This window comes from Mercenaria mercenaria, chromosome 7 (genome assembly GCF_021730395.1).
Source record: "Mercenaria mercenaria strain notata chromosome 7, MADL_Memer_1, whole genome shotgun sequence".
Classification (NCBI taxonomy): Eukaryota; Metazoa; Mollusca; class Bivalvia; order Venerida; family Veneridae; genus Mercenaria; species Mercenaria mercenaria.
Genome location: NC_069367.1, coordinates 23,456,064 through 23,468,463, shown reverse-complemented (window position 1 = coordinate 23,468,463; position 12,400 = coordinate 23,456,064). Strand labels below are relative to the sequence as shown.

At 36.4% G+C, this 12,400-nt stretch overlaps 1 protein-coding gene across 1 annotated transcript in view; it reads left to right on the top strand.

Annotated features, from left to right (window-relative positions):
- LOC123554748 (amine oxidase [flavin-containing] B-like) overlaps positions 1–11,231 on the top strand; it is a 34,661-nt gene extending 23,430 nt beyond the window's left edge. The window contains exons 8-12 of the mRNA XM_053547788.1: positions 722–881; positions 3,575–3,719; positions 4,507–4,662; positions 5,914–6,025; positions 8,171–11,231. Coding sequence (XP_053403763.1) covers positions 722–881; positions 3,575–3,719; positions 4,507–4,662; positions 5,914–6,025; positions 8,171–8,491 — 894 coding nt within the window. The 3' untranslated portion in view covers positions 8,492–11,231. The remainder of the gene's footprint in view (positions 1–721; positions 882–3,574; positions 3,720–4,506; positions 4,663–5,913; positions 6,026–8,170) is intronic.
- The last annotated feature ends 1,169 nt before the right edge of the window (positions 11,232–12,400 follow it).

The following is a 12,400-nucleotide window of genomic DNA, read 5'->3' as shown; positions in this document are numbered from 1 at the left end:
CTTGTTTGATGTTAAAAAAAAGAGTTACCTCCTGGAATGTAGTGCCCGCTGTGCTGGTGATGTCTTTCTGATTTGCTTAAGTGTATCAGCTTCCTCTTTTAGATATATATATTTAAACTCTCGTTTCAATGGGGGCCTCCGCAGCAGAGTGGTTAAGATCGCTGACTTCAAATCACTTGCCCCTCACCGATGTGGGTTCGAACCTCACTCCGGGCATTGAATTCTTTATGTGAGGAAGCCATCCAGCTGGCTTATGAAAGGTCGGAGGTTCTACCTAGGTGCCGGCTTGTGATGAAATAATGCACGGAGGGCACCTAGGGTCTTCCTCCACCATCAAAGCTGGAAAGTTGCCATATGACCTATAATTGTGTCGGTGCGACATTAAACCCAACAAAAATAAATAAAACTTGTTTCAGTGATAGTGGTTAATATCCTTTCTTGCATAGTCTTTGCAATCTATGAGCAAGGTACAGGTGTTTTCAAGGGATCCTGGAAACTGAGTGTATTTAATCATTGTTTTTTATATACACTCGAGAGGCCACATTGGTGACCCAATCTTTATAAAACTTTGTCAGAATGTTTGTCTTGATGATCTCTTAGGCTGTAGGCCCAAATACTCAGGTGAATGATCCAGGGTCATCATGACCCTCTTGTGTTACATTTACTAGCCTCTTTCATTAAACACTTATTCTTTCATTCCATTTTCTTCTTTTTCTTGCAGACAAGATATGTGATAAGTTCAGTACCACAGCCTCTTCTCAACAGAATAGAGTTTGACCCTCCGTTGCCATGGGAACGGATACAGCTCATGCAGAAGATGCCAATGGGATCAATCATCAAAACAGTGATGTTTTATAAAACACAGTTCTGGAGAAAGTTAGGTACATGTCTGACACTTTAAAATTCAATTGTGCTGTAAACTTCGAATGCATTCTAATTTCACATAAAATGAAATATGCTAAGGGGTTCCCTTGGGCCAAATGGTTCAGATTGCTGACTTAGAATCACTTGGCCCTCACTTCTTTGGGTATGAAACCTTGTTTGGTGTGTAGAATTCTTACATGTAAGTAAGGATGTTTCTCATTGCAGAGTTGGTGCAGCCGTTCTGCGCATGCGCGGAATTATTATCAAATGGAACGCACGGCAAAAATACTCATTTTTTTGCATGTCCGCACGCATTTAGTGTATAATGTGCATAATATACTGACTAAAGGTTAGGGTTAGAATCACCATGGTTACAAAATATATATATTTAAGGTGTTTTTAGCTCACCTGTCACATAGTGACAAGGTGAGCTTTTGTGATCACCCTTCGTCCGTCGTCCGTCGTCCGTCGTCCGTGCGTGCGTGCATCTGTGCGTCCGTCCGTCAACAATTTCTTGTCTGCACGATAGTGGTTTCATTTATGATTTTATTTTAACCAAACTTGCACACAACTTGTATCACCATAAGATCTCGGTTCCTTTCTTGAACTGGCCAGATCCCATTATGGGTTCCAGAGTTATGGCCCCTGAAAGGGCCAAAATCAGCTATTTTGACCTTGTCTGCACAATAGCAGCTTTATTTATGATTTGATTTTTACCAAACTGGCACACATCTTGTATCACCATAAGATCTTGGTTCCTTTCTTGAACTGGCCAGATCCTGTTATGGGTTCCAGAGTTATGGCCCCTGAAAGGGCCAGAATTAGCTATTTTGACCTTGTCTGCACAATAGCAGCTTCATTTATGATTATATTTTAACCAAAATTGCACACAACTTGTATCACCATAAGATCTTGGTTCCTTTCTTGAACTGGCCAGATCCCTTTATGGGTTCCAGAGTTATGGCCCCTGAAAGGGCCAAAATCAGCTATTTTGTCCTTGTCTGCACAATAGCAGCTTTATTTATGATTTGATTTTTACCAAACTTGCACACAACTTGCATCACCATAAGATCTCGGTTCCTTTCTTGAACTGGTCAGATCCCATTATGGGTTCCAGAGTTATGGCCCCTGAAAGGGCCAAAATCAGCTATTTTGACCTTGTCTGCACAATAGCAGCTTTATTTATGATTTGATTTTTACCAAACTGGCACACAACTTGTATCACCATAAGATCTTGGTTCCTTTCTTGAACTGGCCAGATCCCATAATGGGTTCCAGAGTTATGGCCCCTGAAAGGGCCAAAATTAGCTATTTTGACCTTGTTTGCACAATAGCAATTTCATTTATGATTTGATTTTAACCAAACTTGCACACAACTTGTATCACCACAAGATCTTGGTTCCTTTCTTGAACTGGCCAGATTCCATCATGGGTTCCAGAGTTATGGCCCCTTTGGCTTTTGCAGCCATATAGAGTCTTCATTTATGGTTTTATTTGATACAAACTTCTAAAATATCTTCAACAACAATAAATCTTGGATTCCATGACAAATTAGATCCAATCGTAGGTTCCAGAGTTATTTTATATCTGATTACCTCCCCTGATTGTAGTCAAAATGGATTTATATCAGTAAGTACTTATAGGACTTATTTGAAATTTCATTGTTGTCATTAGTTGGGCTGAGCCAATCAGAGTAGATAACTATGGACTGATTTTATGTCAAATTACCTCCCTTTATTTCAAATTAAAATGGGTATATCTCCGTAACTAATGGAGATACTGATCTGAAATTTCATTTATGTCAACAGATTTATTTGGCAGTTTCTTCTTTTGATCACTTACAATAATTTTCTTTTAATTACTTCCCTTTTACGTTAATATAAATAGCTTATTTAGTAACTTTTTTACTATTGGCCGTAGGAAAAAATCGAGACCACTTTTCTATGGTACAACATGGATGGTACCTCCAATTTTTAGGTGTATTTTGACATATCTGTACCTTGTAAGAATTTTTTTTTCTTTTTGGTTAGATTTCTTTCCTTTGTTGTTCCTGTCCTTTGAACTTAGATATTTTTTCTGAGGACCTTCTTGTCCTCAAGTGCAATGATAACAGGTGAGCGATATAGGGCCATCATGGCCCTCTTGTTGTTCAAATTTAGTTAATCCGGTATATACCGGAGTCTGTAATATATCATGGGCACACCAACTCTGTATTTAGTCACAGCCAAATCAATACATCCAGCTAGCTTACCAAAGGTCAAATATTCTTAACCAGGTGCTTGCATTTAAAAGATACCTTTAGGGGCTTTCAGGGTTGTTCTTTACTATCAAAAATTTGAAAGCCAACATATGACCTGAATTGTGTCAGCGTGACTGAAACACCCCCCCCCCCCCCCCCCCCCACCCCCCCCACCCCTCCCCTCCAAAAAATGCAGATGCTTGTGCGTAACAATGGATGGGCATCTGTGGCCTAGTGGTTAAAGTTGCTGACTTTAAATCACTTCCCCCTCACTAATATGGGTTGGTGCCACGCTTTAGGCAAATCTTTATGCAAATACTGCCAAGAACCCATTGAATTACTTAGTTTTTGCTTTTTGATTTTTAGCAAAGTAAACATTTTTTTTTTTTTATTTGAAATTACACTTGAGTTTCAAAAAAGTTGAAATTTAGTTGAAGGCTTGTCTCATAATGAATTGTTATCTTCTTACAGATCTAAATGGTATTGCAATGTCATCAGATGGGGTATGTGCTTATTGTATAGATGATACAAAACCTAATGGTAAACATCCAGCAATCATGGGGTTCATATTGGCCGACAGGGCAAGAAAAATGGCTTGCACCACTCCTGAAGATAGGTAAGATGCTTTTAATGATCCTGCAAGAGGGAGTTGCCATTGTAATACCCTATAATGACTATATAGAGGGACATCAATTGCTTGATATGTTTTGTGTTCATTGTTTTGACCTATTGTAATAAAATTATCCCACGAATTGCTGCCAAGCGCCAACAAAATGTATCTACAATGCAAACATATACACACAAAGTTCTTTCTAAAAATACTATGCACAATATTACAGAAAGGAAACATTGTTGGGTGTTTGGCTGCAACCTTTTTCCTACAGATGATAATAACTGGTTGCATTGTTACTATAGACCCTAAAATGTGTCGGTGCGACGTTAAACCCATCCAAAAAAAAAAGCAAGCAAGACATACTCCCTGTGCTTATATGTGTTGTGATGACTTGCATCCTGGTTGCTTTAGATAATATGTTACTAGTTGTCATTACAGAAAGCAGTTATCATGTGCTCACTTTGCTTGTGTATTTAACTGTGGTGGCTGCTTACATACTGTTGGCTACCAAGGATATAACTGGATTCGTAACATTGATGCATTATACAGAATGCAGAAAGCAAGTACATGTACTATTTGCTCACTAATCTCAAGTGTTTGGTTGTGATTACTTATAACGACCAAGTGACTACAGAAAATATATAACATGATAGGCATTATGTATTGTCATCACAGAATGCAAGCATTTTGTGCCCACTATGGTTGGATATTTGGCTGAGATGGCTTCCTAAATCCTATTGGCTACAGAGGATATAACTGGTTGCTCATTATGGTATTAATATCTTTTCAGAAAGCAAGCATTATGTGCACACTTTGCTTGGGTGTTTGATTGTGATGACTTCTTACATCCTATTGGGTACAGAGAATATAACTGGATGGCAGATCAGTACTCAGGAGGGTGTTATACTTCTGTGATGCCACCCAAGGTGCTCACACAGTATGGAAGGTATTTGATTTCATTTATCTGTAGCTTTGCAGACTGAAAAGTATATATTTGTTTGAAACAAGTGTCACACACCTGTCCTTTTATAAAAAGCAGATATGTTGTTAACTGAAAGTTAGAATAGTTGTTGGTTGCTGATATGCCACATTTGCTTTCCTTTTCTACCTGCCTATGCAAAATTGTACACCTTTAAATTGGCCATATCTCTAATCAGATTTACAGGCATAAGTGAGAATTTGCTTAGTTTTTTGAGTTCTGCTGAACCCAGGGCTAGAGGGCGTGGAATGTAGCACCTTCAGCCCTTCCAATTTATTTTGTTTGCAGCAGTTGGGGCGGGGCACTTAAGAGTTGTCTTTCCGTCTGTCTGGCCGAATTTGTTGCATCTTGCATAAAGTATTTGACTCAGAGTCATCAGACCTCATAGGATTGTCATTTAACACGTGAGGTTGTGTTCTTCACCTGGTGTTCAAACAGGGAGAACAAACTGTCAGACCAGAGTTATGACCCTTGACATAATCAAAATATGCATAAAAAGTGTCTACAGTATTGTGTCTCATGTATCTCATAAAGTCTTTGACCTAGGATTATGAAAAGTTATAGGAATATCATTCAGCATGTGAAGATTTGCATCGGTGGTTTAGTTTGAGATTTCACTGAGCAAGACCAGAGGTATAGCCCTTGACATAGTCACATTATGCATAAATGGGCATAAAAGTTTTTATTACATGCCCCTCAGTAAATTTTTGAGTTAGAATCATGAAACAGAAGATTCTTATATAGTCAAGGGCCAAGACTGAGTAAAAAATATGCTTTAAGTGCTTTAAAGTTTGTGTCCCATGTATCTCAAAAAGTTTTCTCTTAGAGTCCTAAAACGTATGAAGATTGTGATAAAGCATGTGAAGTTGTGCATCTGTTGTCCTGTTTTTGATTTCGCTGAGCAAGACCAGGGTTGTGGTCCTTGCCTAAATTAAAAATGCACACAAATTTCTTGAAAGTTTATATTGCATATATCTTGTACGTTTCAGCTAAAGGTTTGAAACCATTTACAGTGATAGGAAGGGGGACATTAGTGAAGTTGTAAATTATGTACTTTTCAAAACATATACATGTAGATTAAGTAGGTTTAAGACAAAGGTTTTTTTAGAAACGTAACAGATTCATCTCTTTGCCTTGTTAGGTATTAAAAAAAATGTTGGATTATTTTCAGAGACATTTTTTCTGAGATCTCAGTATTTTTGTTGTATTTCCTATTAGGTGTCTTAGAGAACCAGTAGGCAGGGTGTATTTTGCTGGTACAGAAACTGCAACTGTCTGGGCAGGGTACATGGATGGAGCGGTACAGGCAGGAGAAAGAGCTGCTAATCAGGTAAAAATTTATTACACCTTGCACTTTAAAAATGTTGAAAACTTGAAGAATTGGAGTATGTTCTGAATTTATTTGATCTCCAAAGCTTTTTAATGACAGTAACGTATTTCTTGAGATGGGCAACTGATGGCAAGTGATTCAGATGTATTTTATTAAAACAGATACTCCAATTTTAAAAGAAAGTGTGGTGAGGAATCTTCGTCTTTCGAATTATCATTTCTATCAATTAAATTATTCATAAGTGATGTATATGATCTTTTTACCATCATAAAAGCCATAAATTGTACTGATGTGAAAAAGGATTTCATTGCCTTAATATATCTATGAGAAGATTTCTAACTTAATAGATCAACTAAGTTAATATCTGGGAAAGTACATAAATCAGATATCTCCAATTTGTCTCTATCTCTGACAATAATTCCGAGATTATTTACTTAAATCACCCTGAAAAAAAAGAATAATTTCTTCCGGTCCTGAATGTTACATTTCCTGTCTGTGAATAATGCCACTTGTTAAAGATGTTTTTTAAGATGAGGCTTTTACAATATTTTCTATGATTATGCTATCTACAGTACAGTAGTAGGAAATTGGCTTATAATAACATTTTAAGACTTCCTTCTAATCGTTCTTTTTCAAAAATATCAGATAAACCTGTATAACAGTTCTGTACTCCCGCAGAGTAATCGATTTTCAGGACTTAGATTTTAACTTAATGATTTGCAAGAGGGATCTTCTCCAGTTGGTTTGTTAAATCCGTTTTAGTTTATCAACTGGTTTCCACTGCATATGAAGGCCGATAAGTTGCTGCTCGAAAACAATATTGCACACAAGTAAAAAATATTTAAATAAGACCTTAAGCATATTGAAGAAATGGCATATTGGAGAAGTGGTTAAGGTCACTGTCTTCGAGTCAATTGCCCCTCCCAGTCTTTAGTCCGAAGTTGCACTCAAAGTATAGAATTATTTCATGTGAGGAAACCACCCTGTTGTCTAACAAAAGGTTGGTGATCCTACCAACGTGCCCGTCCCAAACAAGAACAATGCTCTAAGGAACACTTCGGGTTTTCTTCCTTAATCAATAGCAAGGTAGGTCGCCATAAGACCTATGGTTAGTTTGATGTTAAACCCCACAATAAAACATTTCTTTGGTAATTTGGTTAAATAATTGCAGGTCATATGGCAAATTCCAAGCTTTTGTTGATAAAGAATAAATCTGAGTGACATTATTTTATTTAGGCTTAATAGAACTTCCTTACATGTAGGAATTCCATACCTCAAAATAGGTTTGGATCCCTTAACGATGAGGGGCAATATATCCGTATTAACCACAGGGCTATTGTAAATTTGATCGTTATAATACTTCATCCTTTTTGTGGGCTTGTTTTGTTTTTGTCGAGCCCATAAGGGAGCGAAGACATAGTTGTCCAAATGGCTGTTCGGTATATGTGCGTCCGTGCGGATTTCTTTGTCCGGACCATAAGTTTGTCATTGATTGTGGGATTTTAAAATAACTTGGCACAATTGTTCACCGTCATGAGACGGCATGTCGCGCGCAACACCCGTGTCAGTATCTTAAAGGTCAAGGTCACACTTGGAGTTTAAAGGTCAAATAAAGGCTATATTTGACCTTGTCCGGACAATAACTTCGTCATTGAATGTGGGATTATAAAATAACCTGGCACAATTGTTTACCACCATGAGATGGTGTGTCGCGTGCAACACCGGCATCAGTATCGTAAAAGTCAAGGTCACACTTGGAGTTTAAAGGTCAAATATGGCTATAATTGATCTTGTCCGGACAATAACTTGGTCATTGATTGTGGGATTTTAAAATAACTTGGCACAATTGTTCACCACCATGAGACGGCGTGTGGCGCGCAACACCCGTGTCAATATCTCAAAGGTTAAGGTCACACTTGAAGTTTTAAAAGTCAAATATGGCTGTAATCGTCATTGAATGTGGGATTATAAAATAACCTGGCACAGTTGTTTTATTTGGCACAAATGTTTGTCTCAGTGAGACAGAGTTTCGTGTGCAACTCCCAATCCTTTTGACAGCTGGCGGGCTCGACATGTTGCCCTCGGGTATCTAGTTTTATAAGACTTTGAATATAGAGCTTATGGCAGATTTGTTTCTTTTTTCAGATTCTTTATGCAGATGGTAAAATATCATCTTATGAAGTAGACAGGGTTGAACTGGAATCTGTAGATTATCCAGCGCAGCCAATACCCTTCAGCTACATAGAATATTACCTGCCAAGCAATACAGCCCTTCTGCGATTTGGCATAGCTATTGGATTAGGTTTTATTGGAATTAGCACATATGTGTTTTTCTTTAGTTGGAAAGGTGCTTTGTTTTGGAAATGGTTTCAGTGGCAATACAATCTTGACGAGAAGGATATGTGGAAGTTGTCGAAATATTTCAGAATACCTTCTCGTTTTTATAGGCATGTCTCTAAATTTTAATCTACACAGTTTATATTGTTGATTTAAGGGCTTAGTTCTCGGGTATATTTGATACTTTTCTGAAGATGATGCGCGATGTGCTATGGAAATGGATGGATGCCTCAATATAACTATCCTCCTATGCAAATATTAATATCATTCTGTCCATTAACTTCCCATAGTTACACGTCACTTTAACGCAAAGTCTTTGGTTTTCTAGGTCAGTGAACAAGGCTCAACATTGACCATTAAATCAGGACTTGGTCCTATATTACTGACGTTAAACGTTGAATTTTGATACGGCTATATATGCTATTTTCAAAAAACATTGGTTAGTTTCTCAGTTTATAATACGTTAAATATCTTATAATCTAGTATGTAAACTCTATTCAGTTTATAACTGTTATTGAATATATATAATTATGTTAGTCGGCATAAATTTCTTGGTGGTTTTCTACGGTAATGGCATACAACATTCAGAGCCACTCTGTCATTATAGTGTATTTATACATCTGTCCGTCTCTCGTTCCACGAAACTGTGATCACTTACTGGTCGTCATTCTCGCATACCAGAAGTCTACCATGGTTCCCCGGATGAACGGGATTTTGATGCACCTCTGATGGATGAGAATGACTGTTTGTTAGTTTGAGGTTATTCTTAGAACCTGGGACCACCCCAAACCAAAATAAAAAAAGATTGCAGCCATGTAATATAATGGAAATTAAGTTTGTGGAGAAGTCTTTCTGTGCAAGCTTGCAGTGGGCATCCTGCGATCTTAATACTATTTAAGATTGCGACTAAGCTTGCGATAGAAATTAGTTTGCGGAGAAGTCTTGCTTCGCAAGCTTGCAGCAGGCATCCTGCGATGTGCTTCGCAAACTTGCAGCAGACATCCTGCGATGTTAATACTATTTAAGATTTTGTAACCGTTTTAAAACTCTTTTTTAGTTCACTGATACATATAAAAGGGAGGTAATATGTTAAACCAAATATTTAACTTTTTATGTCAAAATACTTTGCTTTAAAAAATACTATCCCTGATATTTAAGTTTTTATCTACTGATCACTACAAATATTGTTTCATGAAAGTGCGCAAGTTTTATAAACTGTGCAGTTTGTCAAATTAAAAGAAGTATATAATTAAATTTTTAGACTCCAACATTATTTAAACTGTCTTAAAAACCTTAGAATAAGGTGGAGGAAGACAGTGTAGTTTGCAAGCTTACACAATGATACCAAGGTTGGGCGAGACTTGCAAATGTTTTTGTCTACACCCATATTAGTGTGCGTAAGCTTGCAAGATTGTGCAATTAAGATCGCTAGGGTTCCAGTCGCAAGCATGCGCAACCTTACAAGCATGCAAGATCTTAATTAAGTTGCAGGAAGCGCGCGAATTAGTTTACAAAAGCTTAAATTATGGTTGCAATGGTTCCATTCGCAATCATGCTGCATGCTAAAACAACCCCTTTTAGGATTTTCATGAAACTTGTGTCAAACGATCACCTCATCTAGACGATGTGCAGAATTCATGGGTCAGCCATGTCAGTTTAAGGTCAAGGTCACAGCTCAAGGTCAAAGGTTTACCCTTTCACTATCCATACCAGTGGCGGGGGATTTAGCTGTCTTTCAGACGGCCTTGTTATAAGATGTTATTCGCTCAGATGTCTTTCCAGTTGATAGCACTTCATTTAAGTAGATACAGTAAACAAAATTTAATACAGATATTTTAAAGATATTCTGATATAGGAATAGTATAACTTTGTCATATATCGTTTCTTGTAATTGTTTGAACTGAATTAAATTGAACAATGTTAGTTATTTGCTGATTTATTAATGATCTTTTTAGAGTTTTTGAAATATATTTGAGAATCATTTTAACAGTTGTTACAAATGCTTGTTGTATCTAAGTTAAAGGGAATGGACTCCAGATTTTGTCGAAAAATAATCTCTTTAAAATTGAAGTTTGATCACACTAAGAACATCAGAACATGAGTATTTTTTTCTTAACTACCTTACTGCCCGAGTTGGGAGTCGAATCCTGGCCGCTTCAGCAATAAACATTTTCTGGCGTCTTAGACCAGTAAACCACGGAGCAGTTATAAAATCTTTCCCGCGTTCCTGGACCAATAAACCACGGAGTAATTATAAAACCTTTCTGGCGTCCTAGACGGCTAAGACCAATAAACCACGGAGCATTTATAAAATCTTTCCCATGCGTCCTAGACCAATAAACCACGGAGTAATCTTAAAACTCTCCGGCGTCCTAGACCAATAGACCAATAAAGCACGGAGCAATTTTTAAAACTTTCCGGCGTCCTAGACCAATAAACCACGGAGCAATATTACTTAACGGGCGTTAAATACAAATCTTTATATTTAAGACAGTTTACCTCCGGTACTCCGTTACAAAAGGCTTTTCAATTTTGAATGGAGAAAATAATAAAAACAAGATATTCTCACGAGTTCCCATAACATACAATCTGTAAAGCAAGTTTTCAAAACCTTAAGAAGTACAGCAATAATTTCCTCATATCTAATAAAATTGTTTTATTTTTTGTTGTCGTACGATATGGAGGTCAGTACCTTTTATCAATACTTTATGGTATTATGTGTCTACTAATAACTATGCGAATTGTTTGCCCAGTATTATGGGTATTTTTAAGACTGTTTATATAAGGATTTTAACAGTATATTTTTATATATTTCATTGTTATTACGGTATGTTTTTGACGATATGAAATAAAAGATTGTCATTCTAAATATTTTGTTGAGATCTTTGAATCATCTATAATAATTTATTATAGTCTGGTGGTTTTAGTGACAAAAGTGCTCTAGAAATCATTTTATGAGGGCCGGCATGTTAATGCCCGAAGACAACATATTTGTTGAAGCTTGAACCTTACCGGTTACTTTGATAGCTGTCTCCAAAAAATATAACGATGTTTTATGTAAATTAGAGGGGTCAAAAGCTCATGCTATGAAATTCTGATTTTGCAACTTTTTTGTGTAGCTTTTTTTTCAATGATTATGTACTGGCAATTTTTCTGGAAAATTGTACCCTAAATGTATTATGAAAATATTTTTAATCACTTAGAATTGATGCAAAGCTAAAACAGAACATGACAAATAGAAACATTGTCTGAAATTAGGGTTAAAGGTCGTGCACTTGATCTATTTACGTTGAGACAATGTCATCTATAGATACTATTAATATGTTATCCAAAAGTGATAAATGGAAATTATTCAAACTTCATACAAAGATTAAGGACATTAAGGAAAAGTGCTTTGTACAAGTACAATAAATCTATCTAGCTTACTTTTTGAATTATCTCCCTTTATTAAACTTACATATAACATTTCTTTTCCAAAGAATAACTCTAAATTTAACCAATCATTTTTGTTGAAATTTCACAACAACGATAAAGACCACTGAAAGAAACTGAAGTGTTTTAAATGATGAGTCTGTCTCGCTCATTTTTTAAATTATCTCCCTTTATAGAATGTAATTGTCTGAACCATATTGTGAAACACTAAATTACATTACTTTCTACTCAGTGGTCTAAATAGTACTTACGTTACTGGCATCAGTTGATCGTTACAAAGCTTTTGTCAAAAGGTTTATGGTACCCTACTTGCGTAAGGGATTGTTCAATTATATAGAAAACATATCAGTAGATGGTCACAATCAATACTTTAGACATAAAGATTAATATTTACCGTATTATGTACTTGTTAAATCAGACCTCAGCTCGTTGGCACTTATGTTATCATCAATATATATCATGTACAGCACAACATATGATCTTTGATAGTTGTATATTCCCTTTGTCTGCATATTTAAATGTTTGTATATAATTTAACACAGATATCTTAAGCATTGTTATAGAATATGGGGTTCCTTTTTTGCTCATCTGATTTTTTGCTCGATT